The sequence below is a fragment of the Triticum dicoccoides genome, chromosome 2A (assembly GCF_002162155.2).
Source record: "Triticum dicoccoides isolate Atlit2015 ecotype Zavitan chromosome 2A, WEW_v2.0, whole genome shotgun sequence".
NCBI lineage: Eukaryota > Viridiplantae > Streptophyta > Magnoliopsida > Poales > Poaceae > Triticum > Triticum dicoccoides.
The window spans coordinates 11,925,923-11,940,495 of NC_041382.1; the positions used below are offsets into that span (position 1 = coordinate 11,925,923).

The 14,573-nt window shown below is 42.2% G+C and overlaps 1 protein-coding gene across 1 annotated transcript; it reads left to right on the top strand.

The window, feature by feature from the left end:
• Positions 1–8,723: 8,723 nt before the first annotated feature.
• On the top strand, positions 8,724–11,724 carry LOC119358633 (indole-2-monooxygenase-like). The gene is made up of 4 exons (XM_037625094.1): positions 8,724–9,253; positions 10,073–10,501; positions 10,578–11,475; positions 11,584–11,724. Exons 1-3 carry the CDS (start codon positions 8,759–8,761, stop codon positions 11,199–11,201), a joined length of 1,548 nt encoding a protein of 515 aa, XP_037480991.1. The 5' UTR covers positions 8,724–8,758; the 3' UTR covers positions 11,202–11,475; positions 11,584–11,724.
• The last annotated feature ends 2,849 nt before the right edge of the window (positions 11,725–14,573 follow it).

Here is a 14,573-nt window from a genome sequence, read left to right on the forward strand (position 1 = left end):
TTAAAATTTTGAATAGTTTAAATTGGAATTTTATAAAATTTGTGTGAATCACTAGTTTATGAATAACTTTACTATAAAAATAGAATTTTTTTTCTTCTTTGCTATTTATTTTTTATTTATACTTACAATTAAATACTTATAGTTTGATTTTAGGTCACAAAAATTATATTCTTTTTGCTATTGAAAGAATATTATAGTTTTATTTTAGTTGATCATAACATAATATTTTAATTGATTGTTTTTATTTTCATAAAAGTTTTGTAGTTCATTCTGTTTGCTATTAATTCATTCTTTGAGCTAAATGAATATGAAATTGGAAAGCATTTCAAAATGAACTCTGAAAAGGTTGAATATTGGCATGGTATCATCATTTCACCCACATAGCATGTTCCAAAAAGTAGAGAGGGTTACGACAAAAACTTGATGCACTTCGTGTACAAAATGGACAATCACTTTCGAAGTATCAAAGTTTCGAACCATAAGACATGAAAGCATTTCAAATGAACTCTGAAAAAGTTGAATGTTGGGATGGTATCATAATTTCACCCACATAGCATTTTCTTATTGCGGGAGAAAGTCTTCACTTTTTCTTCGCTTGTGTTATTTGCTTATTGCACCGTAACCATGGATAATCTTCATTGTTTATCAGGATGCTTGGGTCAGCCTTGACATTGAAGGGAGGAATTTCATGAAACTTTTCATAATCTTCAGACATGTCTGTCTTGCCGTCCACTCCCAGGATGTCCCTTTTTCCTGAAAGAACTATGTGGCGCTTTGGCTCATCGTATGATGTATTCGCTTCCTTATCTTTTCTTTTTCTCGGTTTGGTAGACATGTCCTTCACATAGATAACCTGTGCCACATCATTGGCTAGGACGAACGGTTCGTCAGTGTACCCAAGATTTTTCAGATCCACTGTTGTCATTCCGTACTGTGGGTCTACCTGTACCCCGCCGCCTAACAGATTGACCCATTTGCACTTAAACAAAGGGACCTTCAAATCAGGTCCGTAGTCAAGTTCCCATATGTCCACTATGTAACCATAATATGTGTCCTTTCCGCTCTCGGTTGCTGCATCAAAGCGGACACCGCTATTTTGGTTGGTGCTCTTTTGATCTTGGGCGATCGTGTAAAATGTATTCCCATTTATCTCGTATCCTTTGTAAGTCAATACAGTCAAAGATGGTCCCCTGGACAACAAGTACAACTCATCACAAATAGTGTTGTCACCTCTGAGACGTGTTTCCAACCAACTGCTGAAAGTCCTGATGTGTTCACATGTAATCCAGTCGTCGCACTGCTCCGGGTGTTTGGAGCGCAGACTGTTCTTGTGTTCATCGACATACGGGGTCACCAAGGTAGAGTTCTGTAGAACTGTGTAGTGTGCTTGAGACCAAGAATATCCGTCCCTGCATATTATTGAGTCTCTTCCAAGAGTGCCTTTTCCAGTCAGTGTCCCCTCATACCGCGATTTAGGGAGACCTATCTTGTTAAGGCCAGGAATGAAGTCAACACAAAACCAGATAACATCCTCTGTTTGATGGCCCATGGAGATGCTTCCTTCTGGCCTAGCGTGGTTACGGACATATTTCTTTAGGACTCCCATGAACCTCTCAAAGGGGAACATATTGTGTAGAAATACGGGCCCCAGGATGACAATCTCGTCGACTAGATGAACTAGGACGTGCGTCATGATATTGAAGAAGGATGGTGGGAACACCAGCTCGAAACTGACAAGACATTGCGCCACATCACTCCTTAGCCTTGGTACGATTTCTGGATCGATCACCTTCTGAGAGATTGCATTGAGGAATGCACATAGCTTCACAATGGCTAATCGAACGTTTTCCGGTAGAAGCCCCCTCAATGCAACCGGAAGCAGTTGCTTCATAATCACGTGGCAGTCATGAGACTTTAGGTTCTGAAACTTTTTCTCTGGCATATTTATTATTCCCTTTATATTCGACGAGAAGCCAGTCGTGACCTTCATACTGAGCAGGCATTCAAAGAAGATTTCTTTCTCTTCTTTCGTAAGAGCGTAGCTAGCAGGACCTTTATACTGCTTCAGAGGCATGCCGTCTTTTTCGTGCAAACGTTGCAGGTCCTCTCGTGCCTCAGGTGTATCTTTTGTCTTCCCATACACGCCCAAGAAGCCTAGCAGGTTCACGCAAAGGTTCTTCGTCACGTGCATTACGTCGATTGAGGAGCGGACCTCTAGGTCTTTCCAGTAGGGTAGGTCCCAAAATATAGATTTCTTCTTCCACATGGGTGCGTGTCCCTCAGCGTCATTCGGAACAGCTAGTCCATCGGGACCCTTTCCAAAGATTACGTAGTGTAAATCATTGACCATAGCAAGCACGTGATCACCGGTGCACATGGCGGGCTTCTTCCGGTGATCTGCCTCGCCTTTGAAATGCTTGCCTTTCTTTCGACATTGATGGTTGGTCGGAAGAAATCGACGATGGCCCAGGTACACATTCTTCCTGCATTTGTCCAGGTATATACTTTCAGTGTCATCTAAACAGTGCGTGCATGCGTGGTATCCTTTGTTTGTCTGTCCTGAAAGGTTACTGAGAGCGGGCCAATCGTTGATGGTCACGAACAGCAACGCCTTAAGGTTAAATTCCTCCTGTCCGTGCTCATCCCACATACGTACACCGTTTCCATTCCACAGCTGTAAAAGTTCTTCAACTAATGGCCTTAGGTACACATCAATTTCGTTCCCCGGTTGCTTAGGGCCTTGGATGAGAACTGGCATCATAATGAACTTCCGCTTCATGCACATCCAAGGAGGAAGGTTATACATACATAGAGTCACGGGCCAGGTGTTGTGATTGCTGCTCTGCTCCCCGAAAGGATTAATGCCATCTGCGCTTAAAGCAAACCATACATTCCTTGGGTCCTTTGCAAACTCATCCCAGTACTTTCTCTCGATTTTCTCCACTGCGACCCGTCAGCGGGTGCTCTCAACTTCCCATCTTTTTTTCGGTTCTCACTGTGCCATCGCATCAACTTGGCATGCTCTTCGTTTCTGAACAGACGTTTCAACCGTGGTATTATAGGAGCATACCACATCACCTTCGCAGGAACCCTCTTCCTGAGGGGCTCGCTGTCAACATCACCAGGGTCATCTCGTCTGATCTTATACCGCAACGCACCGCATACCGGGCATGCATTCAGATGCTTGTATGCACCGCGGTAGAGGATGCAGTCATTAGGGCATGCATGTATCTTCTCCACCTCCAATCCTAGAAGGCATACGACCTTCTTTGCTGCGTATGTACTGTCGGGCAATTCGTTATCCTTTGGAAGCTTCTTCTTCAATATTTTCAGTAGCTTCTCAAATCCTTTGTCAGCCACAGCATTCTCTGCCTTCCACTGCAGCAATTCCAGTACGGTACCGAGCTTTGTGTTGCCATCTTCGCAATTGGGGTATAACCCTTTTTTGTGATCCTCTAACATGCGATCGAACTTCAGCTTCTCCTTTTGACTTTCGCATTGCGTCCTTGCATCGACAATGACCTAGCGGAGATCATCATCATCGGGCACATCGTCTGGTTCCTATTGATCTTCAGCAGCTTCACCCGTTGCAGCATCATTGGGCACATCGTCTGGTTCCTCTTGATCTTCACCAGCTCCCCCCGTTGCAGCATCACCGTATTCAGGGGGCACATAGTTGTCATCGTACTCTTCTTCTTCGCCGTCTTCCATCATAACCCCTATTTCTCCGTGCCTCGTCCAAACATTATAGTGTGGCATGAAACCCTTGTAAAGCAGGTGGGAGTGAAGGATTTTCCGGTTAGAGTAAGACCTCGTATTCCCACATTCAGTGCATGGACAACACATAAAACTATTCTGCTTGTTTGCCTCAGCCGCATCGAGAAACTCATGCACGCCCTTAATGTACTCGCGGGTGTGTCTGTCACCGTACATCCATTGCCGGTTCATCTGCGTGCATTATATATAATTAAGTGTCCAAATTAATAGAAGTTCATCATCACATTAAAACCAAAGTGCATACATAGTTCTCATCTAACAACATATAGCTCTCCAGAGCATCTAATTAATTAAACCTTACATTGAAACTATGTAAAACATTTCAATGCGAAAACAAATGCGATCATAATCGCAACCAAGGTAACAATTGATCCAATGGCATAATGATACCAAGCCTCGGTATGAATGGCATATTTTCTAATCTTTCTAATCTTCAAGCGCATTGCATCCATCTTGATCTTGTGATCATCGACGACATCCGCAACATGCAACTCCAATATCATCTTCTCCTCCTCAATTTTTTTTATTTTTTCCTTCAACAAATTGTTTTCTTCTTCAACTAAATTTAACCTCTCGACAATAGGGTCGGTTGGCATTTCCGATTCACATACATCCTAGATAAATAAAATCTATGTCACGTTGGTCGGCATAATTTTCATAAACAATAAATGAACCAATAGTTATAAAGATAATATACATACCAAATCCGAATCATAGACAGGACGAGGGCCGACGGGGGCGGATACCAAAACCATCGCACTATATAAGATGCAATAATAAATGTAAGAAAATGATACAAGTATCTATCTAAACATATAAGTAAGAATATTTTTCCTTTCAGAAAGAAGATAAGAACGGCTCACCACGGTGGTGTCGGTGATGAGATCGGCGCGGGTGGTCGACGGCGGTGAAGACGGGGACGGGGCGTGACAGACCGCTAAATCTAGACAAATCTCGAGGAAAATGGAGCTTGGAGGTCGAGCTTCGAGAGGAGAAAGATTAAGTAGTGTGGCTCGGGCATTCCATCGAACACCTCATGTGCATAGGAGGTGAGCTAGAGCACCACAAAGCCCTCTCCCCCTCAGCCAGAAAAAACAGAGCACTGTGCTCTGCTCTTGCGCGAGGGGGTATATATAGGCACCTCATTGGTCCCGGTTGGTGGCATGAACCGGGACTAAAGGGGAGCCTTTGGTCCCGGTTCAAGCCACCAACCGGGACCAATGGTGGTGGGCCAGGAGCGAGGCCCATTGGTCCCGGTTCATCCCACCAACCGGGACCAAAAGGTTCAGATGAACCGGGACCAATGGCCCACGTGGCCCGGCCGGCCCCCTAGGCTCACTGAACCGGGACCAATGCCCACATTGGTCCCGGTTCTACACTGAACCGGGACTAATGGGCTGAACCGGCCTGGACCATAGCCCTGTTTTCTACTAGTGTGTATCCCATACAAACTCCATATGCAGATCATAAATACGAGTAACGAAATTGCATTTTTGTAAGAAATTCAACCTAAAATCAAAAGGAGAATAGATATTAAATGCAATTAACAAATATAAATCCATTTAATAATGTGTATCAAATTACGGTGTGAGGGGCTCAATGTCAATATGTCATCCATCAGTCACCAGTGTATCAACATGCATATAGTGCTTAGATATATCAACATGCACAAGTCTGGTAATGTAAAATGAAGGCAAGCCCTAAAATGCAAACTGGAGCTATAGTACAATCGAAAGACAAAAAAAAGTATATGCATGTACCTTAACTGTGTACAAGACTTGCATATCATCATGTCAAAAAAACTTGGTGTTCGATGCCAACCTGGTACACGTGAGTAAAATAGTGTCTATCATGCGATTTAAGGAGGCAAAACTGCATTTTGACATATCATGTGAACTATGTTAAAAAAATATAAATCAATGACAATAAGAACACGTACATGACAATAAAGGGAAAATTATGATGATACTAAGTGAGAGATGTTGTTTCTTGCAAGTCTGTTGGGATGCGACCACTAGTAGAAAAAGGGTCTTTAGTCCCGGTTCTGGAACCGTGACTAAAGGGTCGTTACTAAAGCCTCCCCCTTTAGTCCCGGGCCCTCCACATGGCCGCTGCCTGGAGGTTCACCTTTAGTCCCGGTTGGTAAGGAAACTTTTTGAATTTTTTTATTTTCAAATTTCTGAAATATTTTAACCTCTAATCTCTAGTCACCCCTCATCACTGCTCAATTTAACCTCTAATCTCTAATCATCCCTTAGCATTCCAAATCATCTAACTTCCCGAACGGTCACCCATCCTCTCACTACTCCAGCCTGAGCACACTTAACTTCCGGGTTCTATTCTCCCTCGTTTCCAAGTCTGCACTTGTTGTTTTGCTGACAATAGTAAGATGTCAATCCTATTAACCCTCAGGAATTTAGCTTGAGCATTAAGTCACACATTTTACTGTTTGAGTTTGAAACTATTGTTCTAAAAAACAATATTAATTTTGGTAACACTAATATTTCTTGAATAAGTAGTTTGACCACAGTTTGACCAGATTTGACCAAAATTCAAAAAAACTGAAATAATTATTTAGTAACACAAATATTGTTGAATAATTATTTAGTAATACTAATACTTTTTGAATAAGTAGTTTGACCATAGTTTGACCAGATTTAACAAAAATTCAAAAAAACTGAAATTTGAGCATAACTTTTTTCCTTTTAGAATTTGAGGATTCTAAAAATTTGCAAACATGCCGTAGGCAGTCAAAATCGGATGCCGATTTTCGTGCTGAACATTTTGATATATTATATGTTTTTTCTGTCCTCGTATGCAAAAATTATAGCCGTTTTACATTCTCCCTGCACTTTTTGGAAAACATGTCCAAATTTAAGTTTTTAAATTTTCCGAACTAGTAGATGTGGTAATATAACTACATCTCGAAGGATTTTAACTTTTGAAGTTTTTATCATTTTCTTTTGCTTTTTACAAAACTGAAAAGGCGATACACCTGGGGGGTAGGATTTGAAAATTGCACCATTAGTACCGGTTCGTGGCACGAACCGGTACTAAACTAAAGGTGTGCGATGCCCATTAGTACCGGTTCGTGGCACGAACCGGTACTAATGGGCATCGCACACCTTTAGTACCGGTTCGTGGCACCAACCGGGACTAAAGGTCCCATTTGAACCGGGAGTAATGCCTGTACGGTTCCCTCGCTGCTCGAACCGGGACTAATGCTCACATTAGTCCTGGTTCGTAACGCAACCGGGATTAATGCTCTTTTCTGGCCGAACAAAAGCTCTGTTTTCTACTAGTGGACTAAGGCAATTTGAGTAAGATACCATTCCTTGAAGCATCTAGAAGTTATGGTGTAGTTAGAAATATAACATAAATTATAGTATAACCTATCAATGTTTAAATTCAATATTTCATTTGAAATTTGGAAGTAGTGTGTTGAATGCATACATCAACATTAAGATTTAATTACGAGTAAAATTTCTCTAAGATTTATAGCAGCGAAGATAGATAAAAAGGATGAGGAGTAAAATAAAAAAGGGTCCAAGATTATTATAAAATCATTGGTTTTGAATGAATGGATGCGGGTCTCAATGCCATCGGTCTTCCATTGTTGTTGTTAGACAACAAAATATCATTGTCAACAACGTAATTCACACTCCATCAAGTACCCAAGAATGCATTGTTTTTACAATCACTTTTTTATCTTCTGAACTATTTCGCTGCTAACACAACATTGAAAAATAAATCAAATGGTAGTTTACAACATAGCACAAATACAAAGTAAATCTAGCTGCGCAAATGCGCGGGCCACCCAGCTAGTTTTATTCATTCGGGCAATACCAATGCCACTAATTAATTCATTCTTGAATTTCCTTTTTAGAAAATTCCACTATTATATGCTTATTTGTGTATAGTATATAAAAAAGCAATTTATATGTAAATTGTATGCAAATTTTGTGAATATTTGTTTTATTTTCCTTCCTCTCAAGGGTAATATCAAAACCATTAATTCATTGTTTCCTCCGAAAATGTCATTTTTTGTGTGTAAGTATACATGCAATAACTATTCAACATGTGTGTAAATTATATTAGATTGCAATACATACACTATTACATGTTCTTAATTTTAGCATATTACAAAAGACGAAATTTTAGTGTGAAGTTGTGTTTTTTTCTTTTTTCTTTCTTTTTAGAGGGTAATACCAATCCCACTAATTCATTATTATTTTTACGCCTGCCACTAATTCATTATTACTTGGAATATTTCATTATAGTTTTAATTACATTTCTTTTCTTCTTTAAGGGTAATAGTAGTGCCACTAATTCATTCATTTTTGAAACTTTGTTTTTGCGAAAATTCTACTATTATATGTGTGTATTTTTTGCTAATGTAAAAAGTGCCATTTCTATGTAAATTGTGTGCAATTTTAGTTATTTTTTATTTCTTTCTTCATAAGGGGTAATACCAACGCCACTAATTCATTCTTCCTTAGGGAACTTCATATTTTGTTTCCTTTATTTCTGTTCATTTATTTTTATTTTTGCCTTGTGTCTTAACAGGTATTGGGTCAATTTCTGTTATGTTTCAGACCATGCCCAAGTATTTAGTAGGCTTTTGTTTGGCGGTTGCAAAGGGTCGAGTGCTCCTCTAGAAAATTTACTGGCCCAAATAATTGCAAGTCAATTTTGATTTTGCTGCACTGAGAAAAGTGGACGTGCCCAAATTATTTTTTCAGCCAACTTATCCCTAGCCGGTCCCTTGTATTTTCCACTTTTTTTTTGAGCGGTCAGAGAAAGTTCATAAAACCTGTAACCAAGACCCAAAGACTACCTTGTATGTTTTTAAGAATGAAAGCTACGTTGTCGCCTAACTAATACTCTGCCTGGCTAGCTTATAAGCAACCGATCGAGCTGGTTCATAAGAACAATTGCGCCGCAGAGCTCCAGAAAGTGCTGAGCTATACATTAACTTCCCATGGTAGATCTCGTCATGCTAGAGACGCCTCCAACGGCATGGTTTCTGTTCCTCTTCCCGCTCTTCCTCTTGTTTGTGCTTTATTACTGGTTCACTTGGAAGACAGGGAAAAGGCAACAGCGAGAAGGCAGACTCCCGCCATCACCACCCGCACTGCCCATCATCGGCCACCTGCACCTCCTCGGCTCGCTCCCACACATCTCGCTCCGCCGCCTCGCCAGGAAGCATGGCCTCGACGTGATGCTTCTCCATCTCGGTACCGTGCCGACGCTCGTTGTGTCGTCGCCGCATGCCGCAGAGGCGGTGCTGCGCACGCACGACCACGTCTTGGCGTCACGGCCGCACTCCGTGGTCACCGACATCCTCATGTATGGCTCGTCCGACGTTGCCTTTGCGCCATATGGCCAAGGCTGGCGGCAGGCAAGGAAGCTCCTCACCAACCACATGCTGAGCGTTAGAAAGGTGCAATCTTTTCGCAGCGCCGTCATGGAGGAGGTAACTTTCAATGATTTTCCAGTTTTCCCCACACCACATTTGATAGAATTGTTTTTAATATCTCGGCGTGAAAGACATTATGAAGACATAAAATTGAAAAATGCATAAACTTTTTCCTTTCCAGACAAGAAAAAATCTTACTATTTCAGAAGATGAAGAAAACTGTGGATTGTGAAAACTAAAAATTAGATGACGAGGTGACCAGAAGAAAAATAGAAAATGGGTCTGGCTATCCGCAAGGCGACGTAGTGCAGGTCCATCAGACAAAAATATACCGTCATATTTAATATATATTTAATACAATTTGTATGAAAAGCTGACCATAGATCATGTGGGTAAAATAATATAGATTGTGCTTCATAAAGAAATCTCGAAACCAACTCAGTCCAGTTGGCACACAGTCCTAGCAATAGCGAGAGGAAAGGTCATGGCTTGAAAATCCATCAGATATACATAGAGGAACGTGGAAACGCTCATACTACTCAACACCAGCAACTATCTAGAAAAGAGAGGTCAGGGCTTAGACGGTCACCAGTTAACTAATGAATAGACCACATCCACTAGTTAGGATATTCCACATTTCTAAGCAAAAAAATGGGAGCCTGATATTTTGTTGTTACTATGTATGTCACCATCAGATACGACGTCCCTTTTTATTCAATGATTTCCTACTGTCGAGCCTTGTTGGTAATTTTCGTAGCGTTTTCACAAACTTACCACGTCAGAAACAAAATAAAGAAAATTGACTTCCATTGTGCCATCTGCTAAGATTCCATAAATGTTAGCTACTCTCATACTTTAAGATGCATGCCATCATATGTGAGCATGGTGATTGCCAGGACTAACGAGGCCGCCGCAGTCGGCGGTGTGGTGGACATGAGTGAGCTGCTCAAGACATTCACATATGACATGGCATGCCGCATCGTGTCCGGAGAATTCTTCCTAAAAGAAGGACAAAGCAAGTTGTTCCAAGACCTCACCAATGATACCTCACTGCTGCTAGGAGGGTTCAAGGTGGAGGAGTACTTCCCAACATTGTCTAGGGTAGGACTGCTTAAAAGGACAGTTCATGCAAAGGCTGAGAGACTAAGGTATAGATGGGCCGATCTGCTGGACAAGGTGATCGATTATCATGAGAACAAGGACAAGTCAGTGTTAGATAACCAGGGTGGTAATTTCGTCGATATTCTCTTGTCTGTTCAGCTGGAGTATGGTCTCACAAGAGAGCAGATGAAAGCTCTCCTAACCGTAAGTGAATATAATACCTTCCAGATTATTACAAATAAATAAATATTATAGTATACTAATTAATTGACATCCACAGGATGTATTTTTCGGTTCGACAGACACATCATCTAACACCCTCGAATTCACCATGGCTGCGCTCATGAGGAGGCCCCGCTTGATTGGGAAGCTACAAGACGAGGTAAGGAGTATGGTACCCCAGGGACAGGAAATTGTTTGTGAAGCCGACATGAGCAATATGACATACCTAAGAGCAGTCATAAAGGAGTCACTCCGACTTCATCCTGTTGCACCTTTACTTGCTCCACACCTTGCCATGGCCGACTGCAGCATTGATGGGTACATGATTCCTGCTGGGACGCATGTCTTCGTCAATGTATGGGCCATTGGTAGAGACTCTAGCTCTTGGGAGGACAGTGAAGAATTCATACCTGAAAGATTTATGGAGGAAGGCAGTGATGTGCATGTCAACTTCATAGGGAGTAATTTTAAACTCTTGCCGTTCGGGGCAGGACGCAGGATATGGCCTGGTATAAACCTCGGAATCACGACTGTTGAGCTTATGTTGGCAAACTTAATGTATCATTTCGACTGGGAACTGCCAAAAGGGGTTGAGAGGAAAGACATTGACATGACGGAGGTGTTTGGACTAACTGTGCGCCTAAAGGAGAAATTACTGTTAGTTTCAAAATCACGCAAGTAACCGGATAAGATCTTCTAAGCAAATTTATGTTACCTGTATGTTGCTGCTACAAAATAAATGTCAATTCTAGCCATAAAAGCAGTCAGGATTTTGATCCTAGGGGCGGGGAAGAAAATAAGAACCACACAAGTATACCATGCATATGATGTACTTTTCGTTTGACTTACTGTGTTTTTTTATTAATGGCACAGTGTTTTATGAGTTGGCATATCAACTGAAATGAGATCCAATCCGGACTAGTTCCATCTGCTCATTTAGATTTACATACTGAAAAGTAAGGAGTCACTCTACTATTTTATTTTTATTCTTGAAATGTACCAAACTTTAGCTTTGAAGGAACCTTTATGATTTAGCTTCCACCTTACCTTATCCTTATCCCCAGGCAAAATAAAACTATCCACGACATCTTTCAACTCAGTCCATTGAGAAGAAGCCTCCCCTATAGATAATTCGCTCTGAAACTAAGGGAATATAAGCCTTCATTCTGGGCTTTTTGCAATGTGATGTTCTTAGTGCTGGAAATATGCCCTAGAGGCAATAATATTGTCTTATTAATTTTTCCACTTTCATAAATGAGAGTTCATATTTCATGCTATAACTGCTATGATTCTGAAATATGCAATTCAGTGGAAACTCATATGCACCTGTGAAATGATAAATGGTATAATATAGGTTCCTGGCCTTGCCTCTAAGACAGGCACAAGTGTTGGTGGTGATCATATTTTCCCGACCTCAGGATATCGTTAAGTGTAATGATAGTACTGAAACAACATTGAGAGTATGACGTTAGAAGAACGATCATATTGAATCTACCCAATCTTGTTTTTTATACTTTGAGATAATATCGTCTGCAATCAATTGTTATAACACAAAGTTTTAGCATGTGTTTAGTTCCTCGGACCATGAGATTATCGTAGTCACTTCCTACCATACGACGGACTTTGGGGTTGCTCAAACGTCATCAGTAAGACGGTGATCATAATGACAACTTTCGAGTTCATCGGAAAGTTTGACAAGGGACTGGATGGCTCGAGAGTGGGATTTGTTCTTCCAACGATGGAGAAATATTCTTAGGGCCCTCTCGGTGTGACGGCATCCATCATCGTCTGGCCATACGCAGGTGACTATGTCACGGGGATGCCGGAACACTTCAACAAAAACGAAGAACAAAACCAGCAACGGGATCAACGGTATAGTGAGCATGTGCATGACTCAGGAGGATACCGATGCACCCCGGGTTTTGTATAGTATCACGAAGCAAAGGGAACATCACATAATAACCAAAAGGCTCACTCGAATGTCATTCGTGTAATCATATGTATCGATATGGACGTCCACAGTTCCGCTATCGCTCACTGAAGGAAGGGGTTTCGTTTATGTCTATGATTTACCAAACCTACAGGGCCAGCTTAACTTAATCACGATCTGCTGAGTGTTAGTAGGATGAGAGTATCGCGGATTTATTTGTGGAATTGTTTCATTAATGTTTGAAATTGTTTCGAGAGGAACCGAAAGCATTTCGGGGTCACCGGAAGGGTTTCACAGTTTATTGGGCAATACTGGGTGTTCCCGATAATTAATATGCAGGTGGCAAATGTTTCCGGTGATGTTAAATTATATATAAAGGCTCGAGTAATTGTTAGAAGGCTTTTATAAATAATTAAATATCAATGGGCCTAAAAAGGCAAAGAGGTGGAAGGTAACTTGGGCCACTAGGGCCCAGTGGAGGAGCCCCCCCCCCTTCCATAGGTTGAGGCCGAATTGGAGAGGGGGGTGGCCTTGGGCAGCGCCCCAATGAGGGTCTTTCCCTCCTTGGTGGCTGCCCCTCCGTCCCCCTCTACCCTATATATACTTGAGGTATTGGCCCAATTGTGCACACAAGTTTTGGAGCCCTCTAGTTCATTTAGTTCTAGTTCTAGTTGGTCCTAATTGACTAAATAGAGCTAGTCTTAGTTTCTCTAATCCTCATAATTAGAAGCCCAGTGCGGTTCTAATCTCCTCCCTTTAATTCTCCGGCAAAGATTAGCTCTGGACGGCAAAGCGCTGCTGAATCCTGAAGACTGTACACTGCAACCAAGTAGAGAGGCCGTGCTTCGGTCTTCCATTCAAGGGATTGTTCGAGGAGGTTCGTGGGAACCTCATCAATGTTTTGAGGGACTCCAAGTATGATCTACACCGACTTATCTACTTTCGTTGCACTCCGGAGTCAGTAATGTTTTCTGATCCAAACCCTATATGCACATTCATATTGTTCCTGGGTGTTCGTAGGGCTAAATTTTTTTTGTCTTCTACTACGTTTACCAACAGTGGCAACATGAGCGGTTCTATGAGTAGACGTAGGTTTCGATCTAGATCACATGTGGATGTGAGGGTCTGATGTTCTTGATATGCTTTCTTCGAGTGTTGCTTCGGTTCAGTTCATTGTTGGCATGATGTCATCCACTTGAGGGATATTTCCTTCTGTCCTACAAAACTCTGCGCTTGGAGGCCCAACCGAGTCTACAAGAATAAAACTTGCGTAGTAGACATCGGCAAGCAAACATTTGGAAACATATGGGTTTCGTGGAAATGGTGACAAAAAAGGAAACATGGCAGGGTTTTTTTTTAGAATGAAGACGCCAGATGCGTCCGGCTTTAAATTAATGAAGCCCCAATGGCAGAGTCATAGCAATAAGTCTTACAACACCCAAAAGCCACAACGGGCCACACACATGAACAAGCTGAGAGAATAAGTTACTATCGCGTTACAAGGCATCGCCCGTACTGAGCATGCAGGCTCGTCAAGCACTCAAAAGAGGCTACGTATCCCACCGTAGTCATGGCTCCCTAGCCGCCGCGTACACTTGCAGAATTCGTTGTTGCGCTGTCTTGATCAAATTAGCATCCTTGCGCCTCCCCAACGGACTCCACTGCTGCAAAAGAAGATTGCATTTGAAGATAATATTATCCGGATGAGTTGGCAAGGTCCCCTCGATCGTGAGTTTATTCCTAGTTAGCCACAAGAACCAGAGAAGAGCCCCGACACAGCTCCACATGACCCGTTTCGTTGAGCCTTGCAGTGCGCCTAAAATGTGGACAAGCTCTGCAGCCGAGCGAGGGTCCCACTGGACTCCAGCCGCGGACCGCACTGCGCTCCATGCAAACCGCACTAAGGGGCACCGGAAGAAGACGTGATTCGCGTCCTCTGGATCCCCGCATAGCACACATGGCCCATCGGCCGGCCCATTGCGTTGGGCCACGTTCAGGGAAGTGGGGAGCTTATCGCGGAACATTTGCCAAAGAAATAATTTGATCTTCAGTGGCAGCCGCGCGCTCCAAAGCCCTGCAACCACAAGCTACGACGGCTCCTGGCACAGCTTTCAGTACAGAGAC